The 23,823-nt window shown below is 36.5% G+C and overlaps 1 protein-coding gene across 8 annotated transcripts in view; it reads right to left on the bottom strand.

Moving 5' to 3' along the window:
* Positions 1-14,772: 14,772 nt before the first annotated feature.
* The window catches only part of GABPA (GA binding protein transcription factor subunit alpha), a 36,471-nt gene continuing 27,420 nt past the window's right edge, over positions 14,773-23,823 (bottom strand). For 6 of the 8 annotated variants that reach the window (XM_081073180.1, XM_081073179.1, XM_081073184.1 and 3 more), the window contains exons 8-10: positions 23,393-23,533; positions 22,971-23,163; positions 14,773-18,638 (exon numbers count right to left, since the gene is read on the bottom strand). In XM_081073180.1, the coding sequence (XP_080929306.1) occupies positions 18,410-18,638; positions 22,971-23,163; positions 23,393-23,533 (563 nt within the window). In that variant the 3' untranslated portion in view covers positions 14,773-18,409. Of the gene's footprint in view, positions 18,639-19,242; positions 19,391-22,970; positions 23,164-23,392; positions 23,534-23,823 lie in introns of those variants that run through there. The other 2 variants (XM_081073186.1, XM_081073185.1) reach the window with 1 other exon arrangement.

Here is a 23,823-nt window from a genome sequence, read left to right as displayed (position 1 = left end):
ACAATGATAAAAACTCACAGTACACTGAAAACCAAGACTGACATACAACCAGTTGCCTGAATCTCAAAGATATACCACAGTTTGTAAGAAAGATGAAGTTGAAGTAGGAAAATTAATCAGTGGTCCACCCTCTGTCCTAGCCCATGGAGCACGGGTGGTACCTCCCAGAACCACCTCCCCGACTATCTTGCTCTCAACCCTTAACCAGTATCCCAGGGCACAGGGGTATAAACCCAGTCCCCACAAGAGGAAAGTTCTGCCCGAGTCATGAAACTCATTTTTGTCCATTGCGTATATGGCCAACCCATCCCCCACTCAGTCTGACTAACAGTTAAAATGATGATGTAATCATCAGAACAGCCCATGAATCAGGTACTGATGTCATCGATTTTGCAGGTGAAGAAACCCAGCCCTGGTCAGTCTACGTCCAAATTTAATAGGAGACTAAAATGAGCTTTCTGTTTTGTTTAAGCTCCTGTTAAGTGGGGGTATTCCTGTTCCTAGAAGCCCAAACTAGAAGATACAGCAATATAATACCTCATCTTTTCTAAAGCCGATTTATGTGGTCCATGTTCCTCTTATCCTTCTTTCAAAATTAGTTTATTTAAAAAAAAGAAAAATAGAGAGGCCAGCTTTCGTTAACCTAAGCAGTTTTTGCAAGTCTCCAGTCATGCTGAACTTTCACTTTATAAATGCTATTTCCAGAGGTAACCTTTCTGTCTTTTCCCTACGCCCTTGCTTTGGTGTCTCTTGTACACCTGATCTTTTAAAAAGCTCTAAACTTATTTATATCCTGCCCCATTTGGAAATGGATGAGAGATGACTGCTTAGAGATCTTAGACAACTTCATACTCAAGGAACCCAAAATATGCCTGGCCTGAGTCTTGGCCAGGTGTCATCTGAGCTATCCCTGTGTGGGTATCAGTATTACTCGCGCAGCTCTTTTAAAAAGCAGGTCCTGCCAACTTGCTTAGTAATGAGGTCAACTTCTTGAGCCATATATTTAATTTAAAAAAAACCAAACTATATTTTTATAACAGTTTTGGATTTACAGAAAAATTGCAAAAATAGTATAGAGTATTCAGTACATGCCCTACACTCAGTTTCCCCTTATTAACATCTTCCATTAATTAGTATAGCAATTTGTCACAACTATTGAACCGAACCTGTGGTGATACCACATTATTAACTAAAGTGCAGTTTTTCATTTAGTTCATTCAAATGGCTTCATTCATTTCCCCTATTGATCTTCTGTTTTCAACTTCAATGACTTCTGTTCTAAATTTGTCTTCCTGCTTAGTTTAGCCTAAAATGCTCTTCTTTCTCCAGTTTCCTAAGGTGGGAGCTTAGATCATTTTTAGATATAATTCTCTTCTAATATATGCCTTTAATGCTATAAATTTTCCTCTAATAACTACACTCCGAGAATTTTGATAAATTGTGTTTTCATTTTCATTGAGTTCAAAATATTTTGAGTATCTCTTGAGACTTCCTTTTTGACCCATGACTTATTTAGAAACATTTTGCTCAATTTCCAAACAGTTGAGGATTTTCCAGCTGTCTTTCTATCGTTATTTCTAGTTTAATTCCATTGTGATCTGAGAACATACTTCGTATGTTTCTTATTTTTGTTCTTTAATTTGTCACATGTGTTCTGTGGTCTACCTGATATAGACATATGTTCCATGTAAGCTTAAGAAGAATGTGTATTCTGCTGTTTTGGTGAAGAATTCTGTAATTATCAATTAGGCCCACTTGATTGATGGTACTGTACAGATCAACTACACCCTTCCTGATATTCTGACTGCTTGAACTACCAGTTACTCAAAAAGAGGAGTGTTGAAGTCTCCAACTACACTAGTGGATTTGTCTATTTAACCTTGAAGTTCTCTCAGTTTTTGCCACATGTATTTTGACAATGTGTTGTTAGGTATATAAACATTAAAGATTACATTGTCTTCCTGGAAAATTGACCTCTTTGTCTTTAAATAATGCCCCTCTTTACCTCTGATAATTTTCCTTACTCTAAAGTTTGTTTTGTCTGAAATTAATAGAGCTACCCCATCTTAAAAAAATAAATCTCTCTCTCTCTTTCTCTCTCTCTCTTTCTCTCTCTCTCTTCCAGAGTCAGGAGGGTCTCTTTCTTGGCTCTTCATCATAAGAATCTGATGGGATTTCTGGAGATAAAACCTATGACACAGTGGGGGTCTCCATTATACTGGGCCCCGAAAGTTTTTAACTCTCCAGCTAGTCCACAGCAGCCTTTAGCAGTTAAAATTACCAGTTAAGTGTTTTAATTAGTTTATAGCTCCACCATCTTCTGTTGGAGTTGAGCAGATACTGGCTATGACTCTGAATTCACTCATCTGTTTAGATTTGGGGTGGCAGTTCACCCTGTGACTACAGCTCTCGGTGGGTGTAAGAAAAGGCATAGATCTTCAGTTTGTTCAGTTTTTTGTTATTGTAAGGACAGGAATGACAACTTCCAAGTTCTACATGTCAAAGCTGGAACCAGAAATTCTCCAGATATTTAATTGTAATTTTTTTATTCTTCTAAACTCAAGAAGAAGCCATGAATGTGACTTAATATTCCCACAGTAATGATTTATCCCAAGTGTGGGTAGAAATATTTTCAACTTGCCCCCATACCATATCCAAAAATAATCATAAACACATCATATCAGAATGAGGAATTTTAGGCCAAAAATTTCATGCTGCCCTTGATTTGTTGATGTGCTTGTCATACTTAGACTGCCATCTCCACCCCAAATGCTGTAGTTTTTCCTTTTCTCTCTCTTCTTTCCTCCATGCCCAATGCTGAATATCATTTACCAAGAAACACACACACACACACACACACACACACACACACACACACACACTGACAGCTCTTAGGGTCATGAAATACTTTTATGTGTTTTGTTAAGCTGTTTCCTATTGTGATTTAAAAAAAAACAACTTATTTTTACATGTCTTGTTTCATTTTCTGTGAATTTGGAATCTTAAAGTTCCTTGACTCATTGTAAAACAGACCCTGGGATTTCCGAGTTGAAAAAATCAGAACTGATACTATGGTGCAAAGTTTACAGAGGCACCGAAACCCCAATGCTTGAGGTAAATAGTATTTTAATACAAAAATTTTAAAATGAATGCTAAGACATTGATGATAAATAAAATGTAAAAGTTTTAAATGACATCAGAATCAATACACTATCTTGTCTAAAACTGCAATCCTTCACACATGGGAGAAGCATGGAACCAACTCTCATTGCTCACAGCACAGCTGAGACAGGTTAGTCTTTAGTAAGACTTCACTCAAGGTTCAAGGGCTACAGAAAGTGATTGCAATGCAATAGATAAGTTTTACTCTGTCCGTAGGTACACCGCTCTCAGAACTATTCAGACAAGAATCATCCTCATCAGGTGGTTTGGCCCAAACTGCCGGAGGAGACGGCGTCTTACCTGCACTGAGTAACCTTGAGCTTATGTCCTGATATTAATGTCCCATCCTACCAGCAGAAGATCTACACAACAGAGCCAGGGTCCATCCATTTCCCCCTCAAGTCTTACTCTAGAATGGCTTAGATTCCAAGCTAACCTAAGGACTGAATTATCAGCCCTCCTTTCCTAGTTTAGAATGCATTCCTTTCTGGGGTAACTGATAGTAAGAATACCCTGTTTGTTCAATGAAAGTCTTGGCTATAGGGCTTTGGGTTTGTAATAAGGCCTCCACGAGAAATGACATCAGAACACCTTAGTACAACATCAGCACATTTCCCCCCAATATATATGATTCTGTTTGAACAGCCCCACAAAGCAGAACATCAACAGCACGGGACGACTGAGCTCCATCTGGGTAGTGTCGTTCCCTCTTCCTGTGAGATGAAGATCGGGCTTCACACAGTTCTCACCAACATCAAGTCTCAGCTCCTGACACTGACCAACAGTTTCTCACATAACAGAAGCAACAAGAACAAGTCTCTCTCTCTCTCTCTCTCTCTCTCAATTATTATTACACAGACCATTCTACCTCTTGAGGAGCTCCTTTTCCGGTTTATGGCATCTGTTTAATACATGCAGAGCCAAATAATTTCTTCTGCTCCTTTCCGCAGAACAGAGGCCTCAGGATACATTCAGGTCTTCACTTCCTGCAAGGTTTCCACCACTGTGATTAAGGTTTTGAAGATATTGGAACCAAATTTTAGTTAGGGCACCAAGGCACAGTAACTTTGTCCTCTATTTTGGCAGATTAGTACCAGTCACTAATAAAGATTTCAAGATTTCACTGGTCCTAAAAATAAGGACATATCTGTGAGATGTTTATAAAGGTCAATGCATATAATTTAAAAAATACTCCTTTATTCCTTGATTATATCCCGATTACCTCTTTACTTCTGTTAATAAATTATGTCTTATTAAATTATGATTAAATCACGTGTTGTTGTTTTTTTTTTTAATTTCCTGATTCGGCAAAGTAAAAGTTTAAAACTGTGTGTTATCCACCTAGAGTTGTTTTGTGGGTTGGTTGTTGTTTGCTATGGGCTGAATTGTATTCCCCCCAAATTTATATATTTGAGTCCTAACCCCCCAGTTCCTCTAAATGTGACTCTATCTGGAGACAGCATCTTTAAATAGGTAATTAAGTTAAAATGGGTCCATTAGGTTGGACCCTAACCCAATATGACTGGTGTCTTTATAAGAAGAGATTAAAACACAGACACACCAGGGGGAAGACAAAGGGAGGGGATGGCCAAGCAGAGAGTCCTCGTAAGAAACCAGCCCTGCTGACACCTTGATCTTGGACTCCCCGTCTCCAGAACTGTGGGAAAATTAATTTCTGTTATTTAAATCACCCAGTCTGTGGTACTTTGTTATGGTGGCCCTAGCAAAACAATATTTTGTCGTTTGAATTGTTTTCGTAATTTTTTCCCTTCCATGAAATCCCAAAATTTTAAGGATCTCATCTCAGTTTATCATGGATCAGTTTTGTCTTGCAAATGACTAAACAGTTTTGCCTTGCAAAGGGGTGACAAATGCTTCTTTTGTATCTCCTAGTACTAAGTAGATATGTAGTCAATATTTGCTGAAAATTGGGATACAGAAAAAATTCCCAGAAAGTTTAATTAAGAAAATACTTCAACACACTCCCAGCAGACAAACTGGCAACAGTCTTAACAGTCAGTATTAAACCCACATTTGAAAACCAAGATTCACTTTGACACAATCTGTTTCACAAGGACCATTTTCCTTTGTAGACTTTATTTTGTGAACAGGAATTGATATGGGCCAACAAGTCACTTCCCCCACCCCACCCCGCCCGGCTCCCTGGAAAATTTTTAAGTTTTCTTTCCTATAGAAATTTTAAGTTTCCTTCTCAAGTTTCCTTTCCCCCAGTTTTTCACCCCCTGCTTTAGATAACTACCTTAAAACTTGTGATTCATACTTGTTGATTGTAATCATTGAAGCCTAGTGTTCTCTCCTACCCATTCCGGGCCTAACTCCTGCAAAATTAACAACACCTGAATGGCTGATTGAATGTCCACAGGCTCTATAGAGCTAATGGATTTATTAATTAAAATCTAGTTTTCCTCATTTAGGGGATTTGGAAATACAGAGGATACCCCAGCAAGATTGCCAGTTGCAACCAAAGAAGCCAACACAGTCTTCCAGGTGGATCTCGGGACCCCTTCTTCTCATCCAAGATCAGATAGGGCGAGAGTTCTGCGAATCCCCCAGTAGGTAGGGACAGCTCTACGCCCCTGTCCAGCAGGAAACAGATACAGAAGAAAAGACCTCCTGTTCCTCAACTTCCCATATAAATTTTATGCGGATCATGTCTCTCAAGGGGAAAACAAGGCAGGCAGTTAGAGATAGGCATCGGGTCTCTGCATTACCGCCCAAAAGACCTCCCCTCTCTATCCAAAACTTCCCCTTTTCGTTGTAATTATCTACCCCATGAGGAACAAATGGATACAAAATACCCAACTAGATTAAACCAGCCACTCACACCTGTGCAGTAAAGGCCACAATGACCTTCATTTCACCTTGGCCTCATTATACCATCATAATATCATACATATGCCCGGAAGTTCATTAATATCATTATAACTGACTGAATTCTGAGAAGGAACATGCGCAGTCTAAAACGATGAGGTAATAGCCACTTTTCAATCACAAATGTCAATCAAGTGGTCCCACATCCAGAAAGGGACAGCCCATTCTAGAGAAAAAAAGGGATAAAAATTCCAAGTCCTTGCCAGTCCGAGCCCTTTGGGCCTTTTGAACCTTGCTTTTGCTTAGGGGCCCGCTCTAAACCCTTTGGAGTGTATTTTTTCTTTTAATAATGTGCCCTTGAGCCATTCTCTGCTGCTCAGGTCCACTCCTATTTCTTTGGAGCGTACTATCTCTTCTAATAAACTATTCTTTCACTACTTTATTTCTGTGTCTCGTTCAAATCTTTGCTCGAGACGCCAAGAACCTGGACATTACGCTGAAAAGAGCCCACTCTCTGGTAACAGAATCAACATTCCCTCTTTTTTTTCCTTTCTTCATTTCACTTTTGTCATTAGTATTGTCCCAATTCAGGGAATTTTTCTCTCTGTCTCCTTCATGGCATGAAGTTACTTTGCAGATACTTTCTAGGAACCAACTGTGTCTTCCTGTCACCTTATCAAGAAATCCCATTCGAGGCCCATTTGCAACCAAGCTCTGGTCAAGACCACGGAAACCCAGGTCCTATTTGTGCCTTTCAAACCCATTTCATTGTTTCCATGCCTGTTTGGGGAATACCTAGAGAGAACTGGGAGACTGACTTCCCCATCTCAGGCGTGAGTGCCTTCCCCGTAAGGCCTGCCTCAGGCCTCTCTCTGGGCACCACGACCTCACCAACATAACACATCAGCACCCAAAGCTGTGGGTGGTGAAGGGTGGCTGTGGGGACAGAGTCTCAGAGAGCAGTTTCCAGGTTCTCGACCTCACGTGGAAAGGTGTGGGCTCGGGTAGTAGATGGCCATCAGCTGTGACTAGTTGACCATCAGCTGTAACCAGATAGCCATTTGGCCACTGATATAGCTGCCGTGGCTGAGCTAGCAAGTGCGGATGGCAGTTAGCAAGGGGTTGGTTGGTTGGCAGAGAAGCAGATGGCGGATTGCAGGTAGCAAGTTGGGTTGGTTTGTTGGTTGGCAGAGAAGTGGCTGGTGGATTGCGCATCCTGTGGAGCCTGCTTCCTCTGTCTCCAACCCAGCTGCCAACGAGACTATAATGGTATGAACCCCCTATCCATGGCTCCATTGGTGTTCTCTTTTGGCCTCGCCATGTCCTGTGTTCTGGTGTGGGGAGCGGGAGCTGAATCCCTGCATGACAGTTGCACAATTGTAATTTTCTCGAGCAGAATTTCAGATAAATGTTGTCCTCCATGGTCATCATTATCACCAGTTTGTAGGTTTAAAACACAAACAGTAATTCTTAGTTCATGTGCGTAGTTCTGGCGTTAGTACCAGTGACATCTCACAGTATGACATTGAATTACCTTCAACTTTACAAAACCCTTTTCTTCACTATCTGATACAGAAAATTAAATTTTAAACAGGTTAGGTATCCTATTTTTAGGCAAAGCAACAACAAGACAGAACAGTCATTCTTTAAAGCAAGGTAAAATGCAACTTATAATCTTAGGAAAATCGCTGTTCATATCAAGTGTGACAACGGGAAATGGTCTAAATTGAGATTCTCCTTGAAAATTGTGGTCCCGTGGAGGCAGGTTTCACAACAGAAAACCCTCAGCTTGAGCACTTTCCACTTCTGAATATCACAATATGCTCTGCAGGGAGTGTTAATGAATACATCTGTTTGCTTCCCTGCACAGCTGAATAATATCTGAAAACAGATCTGTTTTCCCATTTTGGAAAAATACCCAGGAAATACTCGTTGAAGAACAGTGTTTAGTTATGTAAGTGCCTTTACCTTGCCACGTAAACTTGACACGAAAAGATACAGGAGTCCCTAAACAGCTGCTAAAAGGCAAGGACATATTATTTACTTTGGAGCCATTTTTATTCCAGTTTCTGTTACTTTTCAGACACTCTGAACTATTATCACTCCTTTGGATTTCCTCTGTTATCTGTCCTGGTTTCTTGCAGAGGGAGAGACAGTATCTCAGCCCCTTGCCAGAAATGCAGTTCGAAGAGGTCCATTTACTACTTTCTAAAGAGCAGAGAAGCAAGACTAAAGGCTGTCATAAGCTACCATCATGGCACTGTGGCAGTTCAGAGCCGGAGGATTTCCTTGCTGTGTCATCTCAAAGAGCAGCAATATCAGCAGCTTCCAAATTCATTATAGGTTTGTTCGTGTGTTTGTTTGCTGACTAATATAAGATCAGGTAGGTGCAGTCACTCAGCCATTCTGATTCCAAGAACTGCATTCAGCTGTTTTTCCCTGTGTCCCACCCCCATTTTAGCAGCATCCCCCAAAATATATGCCTCTCCATTCAGCCACATTATTAGATTTATATCTTCTTCCTTTTACTGCTTTATGCCAGATATTTAAGATACCTTTGCCATAGTGACATCAACTGTGTCAATGAAAAAACCATTCAGCCTAAGAGAAAGCTTATAAGAGTTTATTTGAGTCAAACTGACGACAATTGCTGGGAAGCAAAGTCTCAACGGATTGAGAAAATGCTCTGGGAAATGGCCGTTTTGCAATGTATTCTATACATTGGAATCAAAGGAGGAGGGTTACATGAAATCCATTGGTTGTCGATTAAGGGGGTGGGAGAAAGCAAAGTGGGAAAATCTCTGGGATTGGACAAAAAGCAAAATGGAGAGACATACTTCTTTTTCATTGGTGGGTACAGAATAGTTAAGAGCATTTTACAGCACATAGAGATGGTATTTGGGGAACAAGATAACAGTGAGGGATTTGGTAGTTTCTTGCTCTGGTGTGGTGGGTTGTGCCCCCTGGGGGGTCTGGAAAAAGCGATTACTCTGACATCCCAAGGTTATGCTATCTTAGACGCAAAAAGAAGACAGACAGGTTCACTTAAGGTAAAGACTGACCTTTGTCAAGGAAGCTACAGGCCAAAGATGTGATTTCCGGCCATGCCCACCTTAGTTAGGAATTTTTATGTTCACGCCATCCTACATGGTTATTTTCAGTCTCCTGAGCTTGTTAGGTTTAACATGTGGCTCCTTTTCTGTCCACAACTGGAAAAAGTTGAAACTGGAACCCCCTCAGCATGACATATTTTTGGTACATTACTTACAAGTACTACTCAAATAATCCTTGTGTAAGTACCACAGAAATAATCCCAGCTGGATTTGAAAAAGGACATTTCAAATTCCTATTTAAATTATTAAAATAATTGTTTATTATTATAGAAATAACCGTGGGAACTAACTAGTCCATATTTTTTGACTCATACTTCAGAAACAGGCTGGCAATAATATGAGTGATTCTTAGGTTGGCCTTCACATATTCAAATAGTAAATTCCTAAATAAATTTATTATAAAAATGAATAGACAATTAATATTTAATACTTTGGATAAACTTTATTGGAATAGTCATTCATTTATTAAGCAAATATATATACACATATATATATATATAAAATCAGGTATGGAAGGCATCAACAATGCAAGAGAACTAGAAATATGCATGAATCTTGGGTGTTCTCTATCTCCTAGGAATTTATAATACAACTGGATAAACCATTCACAATATAATTGGATAAAAACCATAAAACATAGGCTGTGCTAACTGTCATAAAAGAATTCTCCAAGAATTTAAAGAAAACCAGTTAGCATTTTAGTTGGAATTTAAAGGAGTAAGATTTTTTAAACTAATGCAAATAAGCAATACTTTGTTATTCTTTATTCCCATAAGTAATGTTAAGTTTTGTTCTGTAACTACACTTGCTTTTTAAACTTTGTTAGGTGGAACCAAGGCAGCCTTTCGTCGCTAGCCTTCTGAAAATCAAGCGGGTCCAGGAAGTACTGAGCCAATAAAGTAGGGACCATTGAGGTGGGAACATCAGGTGAGTGTAATTTCAAAGGCAGTGTGTGCAAGAAGGAGGAGATGGTCAATTTAGGACTATAAAGGATGATAAGATTTTTGCCAGGCAGAGAAGTGGGAGAAAAAGGAAGGATAAAGAGAAAAAGCTTTTCAATCAGAAGGAAAAGAAGGAAGAAATAAGTTCTTAATCATGCTTCACCCCAAAAGAGACACTAAATTGATCTTCTAGCTATCAACTTTTGGGGGAATGGGAAAAAAATGTATAGAAAGATTTACTTCTCCTGAAGTATCCTGGATTAAAGATTTTTCAAAACACAAGAACTCCTTCAGATTCCTAGGACGACTGTGTGGCAAGCTGAGATAATTACTGATTTTCAGTAGTATATCCAGCTTCCACAATGTATCTAATTTACTCTCGACATATCCCCCAGCTGATACAAGTTCAACTATTTCTCATTTGAGAGAGAACCCTTGGGATCATTTATGTTTCAAACATATTGCCAATGACTTGAAAACTAAATAGCCACAGGAAATTCTGCTATCTTCACGCAGAAGTGAAAATGTAGGAAACAATCTTATTTTGATTTATCTTTGCAAAGATATGTGGCATTATTTATTTCTCAACAGCGATGCAATGAGCTAATATTTACAGAAGTAAATATGAGGGAGAATGGTTTTTTCAGCAGCGTGAAAGTTTATCAATATATATCATAGAATATTTCAACCCTTAAACCCACCCAGGTGAATGTTTTCTCCTCTGAAAGATTCCTGATTTCCGCTTGCTAAATTCTTCTGAAGCTTACTGCTCTCAAATAGTTCATTGCTTTGCTTCCATACTGAGAATCTGACAAGAACTTGTCATAAGAATTCTGCGTGGCAGCTGCTTTTTATCAACTTATGGAACAAGAAAGGTTAGTATGAATTTTTGAGTCCCTGAATAGTATCTTAGCTGGAGGGTAATCCTGCCATTTCTGGAACTCTGCACCAAAAATCTTGACTTAAAAATTAAAAGACCACAGATCATCAGATCCCCTTCACTTTTTCAAACCTAAACCATTGATGTTTTCATAATGAGGTTTGGGAATCAATCAATGTAACAACCTAAACATTCTATTTGGGAGAAAATACTTGAATGCAAAAGAGTTTCTACAAAGTTACGTCTCAGATTGATTTTAGAAGTCATAAGAAAATCAAATATATTCTGGTAAAGAATTAAGCATGAAAATGGTGAACGACTGTTTTCCCTTGTGTCTACCCTCCTTACCCAGATAAGAATCCCTCTACTGAGCATGTTCTATGTCAACATAGGAGGCGTCTAAAGCTGTAGGGAATTTTTGTAAGTTAATTTGAATCAAATTGGCGACAACTGCGGGAGAGCAAAATCTCAACGGATTGAGAAAATGCTCTGGAGAACGGTAGTTTTGCAGCTTTTTAAATATACATTAGAATCAAAGGAGGACACGTAAGGAGGGTTACATGAAATTCTTTGGTAGATTGGGGAGATGGGAGAAAGCAAAGTGGGGAAATCTCTGGGATTGGATAAAAAGTAAAATGGAGCAACACATGCTTCTTTCCCATTGGTGGGTACAGGATGGTTAGTGATTAACATGTACAGCACACAGAAATTATATTCAGGGAACAAGATAACATTTTTAAGTTCTGTGGTCTCCTGCTCTGCTGAGGTGGGTGTGCCTTGACGGGTCTGATAAAAAGGGATGACTCTGTCATTCCAGAGGTCTGTTATCTTACACGCAAAAAGGCAACAGACAGGCTCACTCAAAGACTGACCTCTGTCAGGGAAGCTACTGGCCTAGGACATGGCTGCCTGCCATGAATCGCTTTTAGTTAGGAAATTTTTTGTTCAGACCATCCTATGTGGTTACTTAGGATGTGGTCTGAGTTTGTAAAGCCTGCCACTGCAGGCCTTCCCTTACCATGCAGTCTAAAAAAAAATTCCACACACATTTGATTATTTTGTGTCAGGAAAATAAAACATCTTAACACAAATGTATTTTTAAAATCAACAAATGGACATGATTTCCCTATCAAGTGGATAAATGTATGTGATCAATAAGATTATTTCTGGAATTCTCAATCTGTTTATTTCCCTATGCTATATTGATGTTGCCATTAATGGCAGAATCGAGTTTCAATGGAATTATGGAATTATATCCTAAATAACCATAGAAAAAAGGCAGTTCTCTAGTACACTAATTTTTCTTTGTGATATAACACGCAACTCATGTGTTTGGAGAACCAATGCCACACATAACTTATGCATTTCTTACACAGTGAGGTATATTTCATGCTTGTTCTTCTCTCATTTATGCTTGAACTATGCCCCAATTTTCCATTCATTGAAAGATGACCCTCCCTTGTACTACTGCCTATGATTAAGAATCTTCAATCGCCTCGCGGTCCACCAGCTCCATCCCTCCTCTCCACACAAGTACTGGAACAACAAAACCCAAAACCTTTTACATCACATAGAATTGGTCCTAGATTAAGAGCCAAGTGACCAGGTTATAGCTCAGCCTTGTCCCTGGCATTCTGTATAATCCTAATTAAATCACTTCACCTCATTTGGCATTTCTCCATTTTAACGAAATGGAAATCAAAATAATGAAATATAATTGTGACCTGTCACATTGCAAAAAGTTAAGGGTTTTATCATATGTAGGGTTGGGAAAAATATGTAGATTTTCTTTCATCTCTTGGCATTTTGTGTAGTTTCCCTTGGATTAGTCTTGCACACATTTTATTTGTCCCTAATTATTTCATGTTTTTAAATTGTAAATGGTAGCTTTTCAATATTTCCAATAATATGTTGCTAGAAATAAAATTGAATTTTGTATATTAACCTTGTACCTTACCTTACTAAACTCATTAATTCTAGTAGTTTATTCTTTAGGATTTTCAACATTTGATCATATCTTCTACAGAGTTTTATTTCTTTCAATATTTTATTTTTCTCTTTCTAGCCTGATCTCACAGGTTGGATCTTCAGTAAGTGTTGAACAGAAATGGTGACAATAGGTAGCTCTTTGCTTTTCGCCAAATCTTAGGAGAAAAAACATTATGTATATTAGATGTAGGTTTTTCATAGATACTCCTTATCAGATTAAGGAAGCGCCCTTCTAATTCTAGTTTGTTTGGTTTTTATTACGAATGGATATTGAATTTTATTGTAACTATTTTCTGCATGTATTGATATGACCATGTTCCCCCAGCCCTGTGTTAATTTGGTGAATTACATGATTTTAAAAATTCTGTTAATTCACTTTTTAAAAAATTTTAAATTGTGCTAAAATACCCATAACATAAAATGTACCATTTTACCATGCTTTAGTGTCCAATTCAGTATCATTAAGTATATTCACTATTGTACAACATATCTCCACTATTTCACCTTGCAAAACTGAAACTCTGGACCCATTAAACAACTCTCCATTTCCCCCTTCCCCTTTTAATTCATTTTTTAGTTTATAATAATTTCAGTCTGTAACCAACTGGAAATAAACAGTAGTCCTTTACCTCAGAAAGTTTTAAAAGCAGTGTTCTAAATCAGTTGGTTTGCTAGTAGGAAAAGCATGTTTAACATGTGCTTCGCTTGCAAACTAAGCTTTTAAGTCTTACACACAAAAAAATCAGTGTCTTTTTTTGTGACAGAAGATAAATATACCTCATTAGTTTCCTAAATGAAGGTTTTCATCATTTCAAACTAGATAAAATTAGATTGTGTTTTTCAAGCAATTTATTTCATTCAAATCATAATTTTTTATAGTTATATTGCAGTGTGACCACTGGCTGGACCACAAACAAAACCAGTCTCATTTTCTCGTCCCCTTTCATTCTTCTTCCTGTTATTTAGCCAACGTGGACAGGTAGTTTTCTTTTTAATTAACAAACAAAAGAACAGCTTTACTAAGAATATCTAGTTTACCAATCACCAGCTCGCCTTTTGGCAAGTACTATCTTATCGTTTCTTGTTATTATTCTTAAACAGTTAGGGTTTGTGGATGGGATTTAATTTATTTTCTTAAAAAAGACTACTGTACCACCTAATTTTTGTTCATGAAATCTGTTCTTCACAAATTGATAGTTTTGAAGTATATGGGAATGACATACGAAGGCCTGAAAATTAACTTCACGAACTTGTTGCAACGATGTTACTAATTTTTGATATCAAAGGGATTATTCATTATGAATTTGTACCAACTGGACAGTTAACCAAGTTTACTATTTGAAAGTGCAGAAAAGGCTGTGTGAAAAAGTTAGACGACCTGAACATTTCTCCAACAATTCATGGCTCTTGCATCACAACAATGCACCAGCTCACACGGCACTTTCTGTGAGGGAGTTTTTAGCCAGTAAATAAATAACTGTATTGGAACACCCTCCCTACCCACCTGACCTGCCTAATGACTTCTTTCTTTATCTGCAGATAAAGGATTTATTGAAAGGAAGATATTTTGATGACCTTCAGGACATCAAGGGTAATATGACGACAGCTCTCATGGCCATTCCAGAAAGTTTCAAAATTGCTTTGAAGGGTGGACTAGGAGCTGGCGTTGGTGCATAGCTTACCAGGGGAGTACTTCAGCAATGAGGTATGTAGAACTTTTTCTATGAGTTCACAAACTAAATTGTTTGACTTCGTATACATCATATGTGGACTGTCATATTTTCACCCAAGCAAATACCCCTGGAATTTGAGACTATTTGTTTGCAGGAATAAAACTTCTAACAACACAGAAATATACTGTATAATAGTTTTATTTTTCTCATTTTACTATTTTTACATTTTATGCACAAATATTTTTATCTGAGTAAAAATAGAAAATAACTGTTTTATGTAAAATTACAAAAAAAATAAAAACCACAAAGAAATACATAATTGTTATTATGACAGTATAAGTGTCTGTATTTAAAGAGTAAAAATGTATGCAAAAATCCTCCTCCCTTTTACAAAAGACCGAGAATATTTTTTTCTGGCAAGTGAAATATCACTGAAATATCAATATTTTTACACCCTCTAGATATGAAGACATTAAGTTAGTCACAGGTGTTTTGCAACTATGAATTTAAAAACATATTTGTGCTATTTCGAAGATATGCTAGTTCTTTTTAGAAGGCAGTAGGATAAAAGAATGAAGATGGAAAATAGCAGACCTCAGACCTCAACAAAAATGTTGGAAGGTACAGCCCTTTAAAGAAATATGCTTGAGTTTTTATCATTAATCGGGGGGAAAAAAACAACTAAACAGTTTTTCCTCATTGATTGACATAGACTGATTCAAAAATGAATGTGATGAGCTGATTCATATGAGTATCAACCACACATAGCAATTCTGACTCATTTGTTTGATTTTCTGATGCTGACACAAATTTCCAAACTTTAGGATAGCAAGATACCCATGAAAGTTGGCTCAATACAAACCTCACATGGAAAACAAGTTTTAAAACAAAAGTAAAAATTTCATTATTCTTGTACTTATAAGGTACAAAATATGACCAATAATTTTATTTCTTCCTTTGAATATACTGTAAATTCTCCTATGGAAAATTCATTCAGAAAAACATAGCCAAGCATGAATGGCATGAATATTTTCTTCCCTAAGTTATCTTTTAATAAAAGACTACCTGACTTTCTGGTAATTGTAACCTTAGTAAGGACAATGGGAAATAGTTTATATATAAGTTGAGACAAAGCAACGAAAGCATCTTAAATCAATTTGGTAAACTGGTCTCATTACCTATGTTATGGAGCATAAATGATAGTGAGAGGCGAAGAAGAAAAAACAAAAGCACCTAATCATGTATGAGAACTACCTCTTTTCAAATTATGATGAGAAATGAAAACTGCCAAAGGAGAAAAACAGATAGAAAGTGTGTTTTGTTTATTTATTTATATTTTTAAAGCATCTCAGGAATGCTTGAAGGAAAAAAGAAATACCATGTTTCCCCAAATATAAGACCTAACCGGAAAATAAGCCGTAGTATGATTTTTCAGGATGACATCCCCTGAACATAAAGTCCTAATGCATCGTTTGGAGCAAAAATTAATATAAGACCTGGTCTTATTTTTGGGGAAACAGGGTAATAGTCTTAGGGAATCTAACATAAATATGGGTGTTTCTTATCTTAAAAAAATATATACCTATGATTGAGACATAAAGGAAGTCTGCAATCTTGGCTAAAACTTAAAACAGTATCACCAAAAGCATTTTATATCTAAAAGTGAAGAATTTAAGCTTTTGATAATATAACAGAATAGTATACTTTATTATTTCTTGAAACTGTAAGTTACTTGTCAACTCCCCAGGCCAAAAGCAGATGATGCAAAACCTTTGCAGTTATTTGTTACCTGAAACTAGAGCTTCTGTTGATTATTTCAAATTGCTATTCCACTCAGATACTCTTGGAATCCCTGTGCCCAAATTATACTAATAATTTGTCGGTCTATTTTGTATGTGTTTATCAAAAGGTAAAAATGAAAGTTACAAATTTTATTCTTCCTCAGATATTTACAGCAGAGTCTTAAAGGCCTTAATACAGTAATATAAACGGGCCAATACTGCACTTTGTAGTCCTACAGCACAGCACTTAAAATTATGATTTGAGGTTGTCCGAAAAGGAGATGGTAGATTCCTCCTTGTTCCTAAGAGCCTTGCCTCCTCCTGTGGTTCATGCCACACCACTAGTTAGTCTTGGCAGCAACAACTGCTAACAATGCTGCCCTGACTCTAGTACCCTGGCCCTTTCCTCCTACTCAAAAGCATTGCCTCTTATAAAGCTGTTTAGGGGGACGAATTTAAAGGAGTTGATGAGGGAGAAAGTACATAAAGTAATATTTGAGAATCTTCTGTTATAAGAGGATTAGAAGCTATTTGCCAACATCTCATATCATAATTTGTACATAATACCTTAAAACAAACAAACGAAAAACAAGGAAAGCATGTGAGCGAGCGAGCAAAAAAGAAAGACATATCTAGCCATTTCTGTTTAGTGTCAGCTTGTGGTAAGTAAAACGTTGCTCATATATAAGAACTACTTTATTAAAGAATTTTAAAAATGAGTTATTACCTTTTGAAATATCTTTCCTTTTGAATATTACTATCTTCATTTATGTGTGTATCTTTATATAGGAAATGGTCAAATGGACATGTATACAGATATTTGTATATTCACACATACAAATATTCAAAAGGAGAAAATTAAATAAATGGGAAATTTTGTTTTAAGAGAAGACTGCCTGTACTGGAGGTCAAAATTTCCTTTTTAAACTACCAGCGATGCCAAAAAAATGTATACACGTGATTTGTATTCATCTTTTGTTACAGGTATATATTGAGTATTATAATTTTAATAGCTTTTTCCTTCTTAAAATGTGTATACATTTTTTTGGCACCCTCTGTATTTGTAACTTACTAACGTCTTGAAAGGCAAAGAACTGCTGACTGATTTAAAGTCTTCATCTCATCAGAAACACAATGACTATGTAAGTTCTTTTGCGCACTAAACCGGCACTATAGGGTAAAAAAAAAAGAAAAAAAGAAAAAAAGTAGAAATCCAAACCAAACCAATTTTCTGGCTGAGGTATACTTTTCAGTTTTTTAAATCTCTGACTGGAAAAACAGAGATCATTTCAGAATTTTTGTAATAGTTGGTTTATTAGAATTAAATGCCTCTCTCTTAAAATAATTTAAATTCTTGGCCTGACATTATGAATAATCTATACAGAAAATCCTTAAAAGTGGCTTGAGGTAAGCCAGATTTAAACCTGTACTTCCTTCCTCAGCACTGCTCTTCTGCCAGTCGGCTTCTTGTTGTCCTTTGCTGCGAATATATAAATTACTTTAATAACTTGATACTCTTATTTTAGTTATTAATATATAATTTTATTTGATATGACTATTTTGGCTCTGCCTGATTAGATGAAAGAGGCACACATGCTTTAGCTGTAAAATCTCCATGTCGCGGTTCTATGTAAAGTGACATCTAGGGCAGCAGAGGGGAAACAGTAACATTTTCAAAAATAGTTAAGCCAGACTGTTCCCTGCAGATACTTCATTTACTTTTCATCTTCAGAAGCGACTGGCTATTTTTGGTCGGGCTAGACGTTAATACTGACCAGTTCAGCTTTCCTGACTGTTCACAATGAACCCGCCTTCACACTGAAGCCATTGTGGTGATCCTTTAACATATACATATTCTAAAATATATGCTCAAAGTAAAAAGATCCAAATTCACAAGAGTATGAAATATTTATAAAAAAATCATGCATCAGATTGTACAGTCTAGAAATAAAAGAAGATTCCAATTCAGTAATAAAGGTAAGAGCAGTACTTGCTCCAATATTTAAGAAAGACCTGGAACTCCCAGAAGGTCCTGGGCTCAGTTATCCTTTTCTGTTTGCAGAGAAGCTGTAGCCAGGGCTACTGCTGTGACTGGCTGGGCAATTCCATGGAGCTGCATCTTTGCAAGCTTCTTCTGTTCACATTCTGTGACCAAACGGTTCAACTCTGCTGCACTGTATCCAATAAGAGTCTTCAAGTCACAGACAAATTTGTAGACAAATCTTTTGCCTTGAACTTTACAAATCATGTCCCCATCATAATAATACCTTTAGAGAGAGAGAAACACATCAATACTATATGAAAAATAAAAACTTTGGCCTTCCTACATTTCACAGTCACTTTTAAAAGGAGAAGGCTAGCAGAGTATTGCATCCACCATAATAGGAATTAACACAAGTTACACAGAAATGTTTGATGTTACTATCCAAGGAAACTTCAAGCATTATTAACTAAAATTTCAATGCTCAGAATTCTAAAACTTTATGTACTAAATTTTCAAAGCATATTTTCCACAATCAGGATAAATTCACTGATTTAAAAATAGGTATTATTAAACAAAACAAAAAACCTTGGAAGCAGTAACAGAACCTAAGAACAAGGGCTTGGAGTCAGAATGCAGAGATTCAAAATCCAGTATCTTTATTACCTTTGTGACCATAAGAAAGCCATTTTCTCTAAGCTTTTATTCCTCATCTATAAAATGAGGTTAAAAACAGTACTTACCCTCAAAGAACTGTTGAGGACTAAAAGGATTATCTTTGGAAAGTGCTTAGCACACAAAGACTGGCACAGAACCCTCTATAAAATATAAGCTATGTTAACCATATACAAGTGGTATGAAGAAATTGTTAATATACATATGCTATGGCTTGTTGGAATAGCCACTTCTTTTCTGTCTTGTATAAAATCCTATATTATATAGCTACGCCTTTACTTACATCATGTTACTACGACAGGCTTTCCTTTCAGAGAAATTCTCTAAATCCAATAGGGAGCCTCAGAAGTATAAGTAAAAGCGCTAGAAGAAAGAGACACACAGAAACACAGGAAACAGGACATCATAAAGAACAATGTTCCTAAACCTACACAGCTTCCATTTGGGGAAATCCCTCTAGAAGTCTAGTTTATTGCTGCTTTCTATGGAGATGGAAATAGAGTAGGATTTATATTTACTCTGGAAAACAGACTTTATTTATCACTATACACTGCCAATTCCAGTAATGGGGGAAAAAAGTAAAGACTTTCCTGGGCTGGCAGACTGTGAAGCCTGTATTTTAAAATTACACTGCCCATTTGCACCCATTTGACACAGAGCTATTACAAAAGGAACAATTATTGGCAAAAGTACCAGTGGTGTAAATGACCACACGTAGCAGGATTTATCATAAAAGTCCCTCAGTTTAATCGAATGTATTAATGAAAAGAGTGACCTATACACAGGAAATTATGTAATCTTTCTCTAGTTACAGAAAAGCAAAACTGTAATAGTTACATTCACTTTCCCATTAAGAGCGATAACACACATGCTTTAGCCAGTCCTGTGTTTCCTTTTGTGCCAATTATGTTAATATAGAGTTTAGATCTCAGCCCATAAACCACCAAATACTTGTCATTCAGTTTAAAATGCTACTGGCATTTCAATTTCTTAAGAAAAATTTCTTCATAATATGTAAGGCTGTAATAAATAGACACTTGAGAAAAAAGAATGAAGGAAAGTAGTTATATTTCAAGCAGGAAAATGAAGTTGGTTTACTCTTATCAGTTTCTTGGGAAGAGGTGATAAAAAATACACATTAAGTTTAATTTTACTTAATACTTCCTTCCATCTAGTAGATAAATCATACAACTATATATAATAGCATTCATTGTGTTTGTTCCTTCTCTATAATTAAGAAAGTGGAAAGGGACACAATACCAGTATTTTCATGGATATGATTTCTTCCCTTTCTTTGAAGCTTTTTTTTAAAAAACCTTTTAAATTGTGATATATATTACACAGAGAGGACACAAAAGTGAACATTCACCGGATAGCTATGACTCAGGTCAAGAGACAGAAACACCGCCCCTATCTAGAACCCCCTCCAGGGCTCCTCCAGTCATTACCCGTTCCCCTAAAGGGTAAACACCAATCTGTCTCATGATAGTAATTTCATTGCTTTTATTTATATTATCACCGAAACTTGCATCCTAAATGCTGTAATTTAGTTTTCCTGTTTTTCGAACTTACAGTGTATACACTGTTTGGGTTCACCAATATCAGTGCTTTTGGCAGTAGTTCATTCTTATGGACACACAGTATATTCTCCGGACACAACTTACTTATTCACTACCGTTGTATCTACAAGTATCCTGTACATTCTGAAAGTTTGCATCCTGCCCCTTCACTTAAGAAAGACCTGTGTTACTACCTGCTTTTGCTAATCAAGAAACATTCAGAGTATTTTCCATTTTACAAAGAAAAGGCGAAAAGCAAAATAGTGCTTAGCATTTGTTTTGCAGCAGCCGTTTTAGAGGCAGTGTGTACTCTCCGAGCCCCTTCCGAGGAACTGCCGAAGCTTTGAACTGTCTGGGAGCATCTGTGCTTTATCTCGATTTATTCTGTGCATTCCTGTTTTTACTATGTGTTATGTGTTGTTTTAGATTTCACGTGTCATTTGGTATGATATGGTAGGTTACTTTTAGGGTCTGGCAACGCTCAGAAACTCCCATATAAATTAATGGTAACTGCTTCTTCGCTTTATGCCATTTTGGCTTATGAAAGACTTCACAGGAACGCTCTACTTTTGGATAGTGGGGGAAACCTGTTTTTTGGGTAGGTTCTGGTTTTGAATGTTATAAATAATGCTGTTATGAGCACATGTGGACATATAAGTACATTTTCATTTGTTAAATATTTAGGAGAGAAACTGCTGGGTTACAGGCTACAATTCACATTCCTACCAAAAGTGTAGAAGCATTCCCACTGCTTCATATCCTCACAAACACTCCTAGCACTAGTAATCATTTTAATTTTAGACATTCTGGGGTGTGTGTTGTACCATTTAACTGTGGCTTTAAATTGCATTTCCTTAATTACTAACGAGGTTGCACACCTCTGCATACATTTAACGGACATTTGGAAAATCTCTACAGTGTATAAGTCTCTTGCCCATTTTTCATTTTCCTATTAATCTGTAAGAGTTCGTTAGATATTCAAGATACACATCTTACATCAGATTATGTGTGGCCTGCCTTTCACTCTCTTGATGATGGTTTCTGATGAGCAGATGGTCTTAATTTTAATGTGGTCCAATTATTGATCTTTTTTCTATTAGGGTTAGTGCTTTTAGTTTTGTCTTTCCTCATCTACCAAACTCATGGAGGTATTTCTAGATTCCTATTTTACTTTTGACATTTTGAGTTACAAGTTATATGAACTGATTTTTACTATGATGTGAGGAAGTTTTATTTTCCCAAATGGACAGTCAATTGTCCCAGCACCACTGACTAAAAAGTATTTCTTTTCCACATGTCCTCTTTCCACTGCCATTTTTAAATCAAATGCTCTTATATTTTTGGTTCTTCTTGAGCTATCTATGCTAATCTATGGTCTATTTGTCTGTCTTAAACAAACAGCACACTGTTCTTACTGTTGCAGCTTTATAGTGAAACTCAACCTTCTTCAGATTATCGTGGTACATTATTATTCCCAAATAAATTTTACAAATACCTTGCCAAGTTCTATGGAAAATCTTATTCAGATGGTTACTGCATTGAAACTTTGGTCAATCTAGGGAGAACCGACATCTTAATTATTAATTCTAATAATTCATCAATAATTTTGAGGGGATTTGTATGTATGCCACATCAACTATCAAAAATGACAGTTTTAATTCTGATTATACCAAAAAGATCTTTAGATAGTTCGCCATGTGTTTGAGATTAAATGATAAGCACACTGAAAATTTTAGTTACTGATGAATACTAAGATTTAGGCAGATTGTAGGGGGAGGAAAAATAGGAAAATGGGTCAACAGTTTGCATCTAAACATAAAAGTTGAAAATATCTGCATATCTGCTCAAGTTTTCACTCAGTTCATCTATGCAAACGATAGATTTTATCTGTAACTTAAATGACAGAAAACATGTTGTTTTTAAACAGAGTAGTATATGCTTTTAAATCAGATTAAAAACAAGTAACTTTTCCCCAGTAGGTTATCAGCAAATTTCTCAGTAGTAATGTGACAGGCCAGGAGAGAATGGGATGAAATATTCAAAATATTGAAAGATAAGAACTGCCAGTCAAGAATAATCTATCCAGTAAACTTAGCCTTCAGATATGAAGGAGAAATAAAAGCTTTCCCTGACAAACAAAAAAATAATGTTAGAGTAATATTTAAAAAAACTCTCAAAATTCTACTAAAAATTATTACTAAAGATTTTTTGAAAAAGCCTTTTTTAACATAAGTTTGAAAATTTTAGTTTTTAGATTATAAAGAAAACATCATCTTATGAACAAGCATTTTAAAATCATTACATAACAATGTTTATACCTAGAATAAGAAGGCATTTTTAGAAAGGCTTGATATTAAAAAGAAAAAAAGGTAATAAATGCTTACCTTAATGCACGACTGAGTTTCTCATAGTTCATCGTAGGTTTATTTTTACGCTGTCCCCATTTTTGTGCAACCAGTTCAGGCTGATTTAGTTTAAACTCGCCTTCATCACCAACCCAAGAAATGCAGTCTCGAGCATCTTTGTCAGTAAGAAGTTCTAGCAAAAACTGCCACAGTTGGATTTGGCCATTGTTTCCTAAATTGAAAGGGAGAAGCAATGACCACAGCGCTATGAATTAACAGAGGGCAAAAGGCAACAAACAGGTTCTCTGGTTCCTATTTCAGCCACGCTAAGAACACAAATGTTTTTCCAAATGCTGTCTAAGCACTGCCAGATAAGTAGTCCATACTCACACTGAAATCAAACAAAATATATACATAATATGACAAAACTTTCTAAATATCAGATGACAATGCAAAAATACCTGTTCTGTTCCCAGGTGAACTTCTATCTTCTCCTGAAATCCTTGGAGCTCTTTGTACTTTAGCTGCCTTTGCACTACTGCTGATACCTTTAATGGTGGTTGGGGTAGCAGACTGCACTGAGGCTGGAATAATCTGCACAGCTGCAGAGAAACACAAGGGGAAAGTTTTTTTTTCCCTTCTAATACAAACAGTGAAAAAAACTACTGAACGACATAAAATGCACTTAGTTTACTGTCCCTCTCATTACCTCAACAAAAGGTCTCATTTCAAAAAGGCTTAATCTACAATTTTGAAAAAAATTACAAAAAAAGTTCAGAGGATAAGATAGTATGTTTGCATTCCAGTTTGTGAATCTTAACTTACTGAATAAAAGTTGGTCTTATTTTTGAAATAACTTAGTAGACAGTTATAAAATATTAGTTCATTAAAA

Source organism: Rhinolophus hipposideros, assembly GCF_964194185.1.
Source record: "Rhinolophus hipposideros genome assembly, chromosome: 2".
Lineage (NCBI taxonomy): Eukaryota > Metazoa > Chordata > Mammalia > Chiroptera > Rhinolophidae > Rhinolophus > Rhinolophus hipposideros.
The sequence above is the reverse complement of the archived record's forward strand: the minus strand, read 5'-3'. Positions and strand labels throughout refer to the sequence as shown.